The sequence below is a fragment of the Egretta garzetta genome, unplaced genomic scaffold (assembly GCF_000687185.1).
Source record: "Egretta garzetta isolate BGI_Z169 unplaced genomic scaffold, ASM68718v1 scaffold203, whole genome shotgun sequence".
Taxonomy (NCBI): Eukaryota; Metazoa; Chordata; class Aves; order Pelecaniformes; family Ardeidae; genus Egretta; species Egretta garzetta.
In genome coordinates, this window is record NW_009259235.1 from 57,776 (window position 1) to 61,635 (window position 3,860).

General features: G+C 47.6%; 1 protein-coding gene across 1 annotated transcript in view; it reads right to left on the reverse strand.

Annotated features, from left to right (window-relative positions):
- FAH (fumarylacetoacetate hydrolase) overlaps positions 1-2,188 on the reverse strand; it is a 19,191-nt gene extending 17,003 nt beyond the window's left edge. Inside the window, exon 1 of the mRNA XM_009635861.2 lies at positions 2,108-2,188. Within this exon, the coding sequence (XP_009634156.1) occupies positions 2,108-2,188 (81 nt within the window). The remainder of the gene's footprint in view (positions 1-2,107) is intronic.
- Positions 2,189-3,860: the final 1,672 nt, after the last annotated feature.

Here is a 3,860-nt window from a genome sequence, read left to right on the forward strand (position 1 = left end):
GTTGGACGGGGCTCTGAGCAACCTGATCTAGTTAGCGGCGTCCCTGGTCACTGCAGGGGGGTTGGACTAGATGACCTCTAGGGGACCCTTCCAACCCAAAACATTCTGTGATTCTCTGATTTCTGCACCACAGTTCCTCCCCAGAAGACAAAGGGTGCTCTGGACTCCACTGATGACATCGGGAGTGCAGTGCATCTTGCTCAGCCACGTTATTTCTGTACCACATGGAATGAGGCTGCCCTGCGTAACCCATCCTCATGCCACGCAAGGAGCCCACGGCTTGCATGCAAACCCTAGTCTAGGTCCTCGCTGCACAACAGCTTCCCACACGTACGGTCCATTGTGGCTGCACTCGCCAGGCAGATGCAACCAAAGACACAAAGACCCCGTTCATCCACCGCGGTGCTCGCGGGGCCGGCGGCGATGGCGGGGGGGCAGCGCGGCCGATCCCACCGCAGCCCCGCTGCAGCTGTACGGGGGGGTTGACGAATGCTGCAGTCAAAGCCAAATTTCAACTATTTGTGTCTTCAGGCAAATAAAGACAAACTAGTTACGGTCGTTATGAAAACGAGCTTACCAAAAGGGAATAACCCCCTATGAAAATCCATGCTATTAAACCTATTTTTTTAACCTTTAATTTCTAAACAAGATTCCAGAAGTGATAATAAGTATTTATTCAGCAAACATTCCTGCAGAAAAAAACTAAAGGTCGCATCAGGTTAATTTGTAACTGGGAGAGTCAGGAATGACATCAACTGCTTTAGCTTGAAATCATTAAAACATTGGGCTACTTTTAGAACATTATTTTCCTAAATAATTTCCATTAAGTCCTTGCCTGTCTTTTCATAGGGTTTGAGTGAAGATGTTTTCTTCAGAGAACAGTTACTGGAGAAGGCAGAAAAATAATCCAAACTTGCTAGATAACATACACATATCTAGGAAGAGATTAAACAAACCATCTCGGTTTTATCTTTGCAAAATACCACATCAGAAAACACAATCTTCTGGTTTAAATTATTTTTTTTTCTTTTTTTAAACCTGCACGGATAAGCTGAGATATCAGAAACCAGGAGATGATCATGAAGTTTCCGTGAGCAATGATAAATAAATCCTCTGCTTTTTTGTTCTGAGATGCGGCTCTTGGCTCGCTTCCCTTTCTCCAGGAGGCCACATCTCCAGGGCTCCATCCTGTCAGGCACCCGGAGGTGTAAGGCTCAGCCTAGCTGGGCTCAGTTCTCATGAAACTGGGAATTGGGAGCTACCTCCTTGGGAGAAAGGTTGAATGAGAAAGGTTGAACTGTGTTTTCTTATGTGACGATAAAATATAAGGCCCAAAGCTGGCTCAATCTGTAGCCTCGGGCACAGCTTTAAACATAACACACTTTTACACGTTTAATGCGTCATTGCATAAATGCATGCCCAGTAAAACACAACAGGTCAGCTGCAACGACAGAAATGAAACACGCGTTTCATGTCCTGGTTTTAATGCTTTTGCAGCCACCACAAACTCACCAAGAGCAGGCTCTAGCAGACCAGGAGACACCACTCGCTTGCAAATACGGTGTTTTCAGTTCAGACTTCGCTTTCCCCTTGTGTCAGTTCATGTTGTGCAAGGGGGACTGGGTGCTATAGAATTAACAGTAGACTGAAATAAATATTTAATGTGGCTTCTTAAGGGTGACAGTGCAATTACACGCAGCCACAAAGAAAATGAGGGATTGAGTTAAAAAAAAGTTGGTGCAAACTGTGCCGTGCCTCTACTTGGTGAAAGGATCAAACACAGATTTAATGATTTCACAGGAACGCTCAAAACCACACAAACCCCATCAAAACCACACAAGAACTACCGTGTGTATTAGCCTGAGTGCTTCTCCTAAGGATTAACACTTTTCATTTCTTTTGTGCAATTTTGAAGAAGCTGTCATCAAAACAACCACATGAAGAAAAAAGACCATGCGGCAGCTAGTTTGGCTGTCACATCAGGAAGCCCGCGCAGCGACTCCCACTGGGAAGTTTTCCTTTATCCCAGGTTGCCAGGAATTTCTGCTCTTATGCATGGGCTTGGAACAATAACACCCCCCCAAGGATGAAGTTTGCTGTTACTCACCTCCTCCTCAGTGGAGAAAACCCCATAGGGGAGATTTTGGAGAGGAAAATCTGAGTCCTTGTCTACCTGGATGAAAGACATGCTGAACTCTGAGCAGTCCCTGCTTACCGACCAGAGCCCCCACCTCCCCGGCTGCTACGCGCCCTCCTAGGAAGAAGATCCTCTCCAGATGTTGTAACCCAGCACACAGAAGCACCAAATCCCACCCTCCGTTCCCAGCTCCAAACCAATCGCTGATCCATGCGTGTCCATCCCACCCCCTGCCCGCTCCCCCCAGCAGTGGTTAATTAGTGCCAGAGGCTTGCATGAGTCAGCAGCCCTGAACTGTTCTGGCGAGGTAGGGACCCGACCGGTGGAGGAACAGGCTCTTCTGCTGGACAAACCTTCCCATGAAACAGAAGCCTTCATCTACCAGGTACACGGCTGGGGGTGGGGGACCCGAGCAGACGGCTCCACAACCAGAGGTAACTCCGCTCGTTGCCCTTCCAAGGGGTGGCTTCCGTGCCAGAGCGATGGCAAAGTGGTTATGCCCGCGCTGAGCAGGTTCGTCCACCAGGAGCTCAGCAACCCCTGGGAAATTGCACAACTCACACCTGAACCTGCACTTCATGTGCTTTTTAGTTTTGTAACGCTGCACCTGATGGAGCCCTTCCATTTTCTCCAGATAGTTCCAGCAGCTTACAGACAGGGATACACGTGCAACCAAGCACAGAGAGCGGGCAGGCTGGTCTTCCTGCTCCCAGCCCCAGCTTTCTTCCACCTGCAGGAGAAAATTCACCCATATCCAGGAAAAGTAGAAACCAATGAGGGAACACACTTGAAATCAGAACTAAATAGCAAAGACCACCCCTTCTCAATAAAAATGCTTAGATGCTTGCGGCTGCCAAGCCATAGAACTGGATTCATGCTCAACTTTTTTTTTTTGGCAGAGAAGACTCATTAGAAGAAAGGCAGCAAGCGGTGGAGCCAGATATTCAGTGTAAGATGACACAACACCACTGACGACAGCCCATCTGTGACAGCTCTTCACTAGGGGAGATGCAAGCTCACATGGTGCTGGTTGAAAGTGGTTCTTATTTAAGTAATACAATGCCTAGCACAAACTTTTGTAAATTTTCCTGTAAAATTCCCATACCTAAGACACAACTCCATTCCACTGATTGTTGGAAATGTTTTTAACACAGCGAAGAGGTTCCACACCAAGATTATAGGACTTGGGTGTATAACCTGCTTCCTCCAGAAATGAAACAAAACCATCTTGAAAGCTGTTTCACATACACACTGCGCATCTTGAGAAGACAGATTTACTCAAGCGCTGCGTAGTGCCGCGAATGTGCTGCTATTAATTAAAATGTTCATCTGCCAACCTCAAGCTGATGACACAATACACAAAGCTTCGCTAGTTATCTAGATTGAGATCAGCCACCGTACCACCACAGAGCCAACGCCAAAGCGACACAGATGACGCCACTCTTCGGTGTCAGGGAAAGGTGGATTTCCAGTCACAGAATCACAGAATGGCAGGGGTTGGAAGGGACCTCGGGAGATCATCCAGACCAACTCCCCTGCTAAAGCAGGTTCACCCAGAGCACAGAATCACTTTGGTTGGAAAAGACTTTTAAGATCATTGAGTCCAACCGTTAACCTAACCCTGCTATCCCACCACTAAACCCTGTCCCTAAGCACCTCATCTATCCTTCTTTTAAATCCCTCCAGTGATGAGGACTCTACCACCTCCCTGGGCAGCCCATTC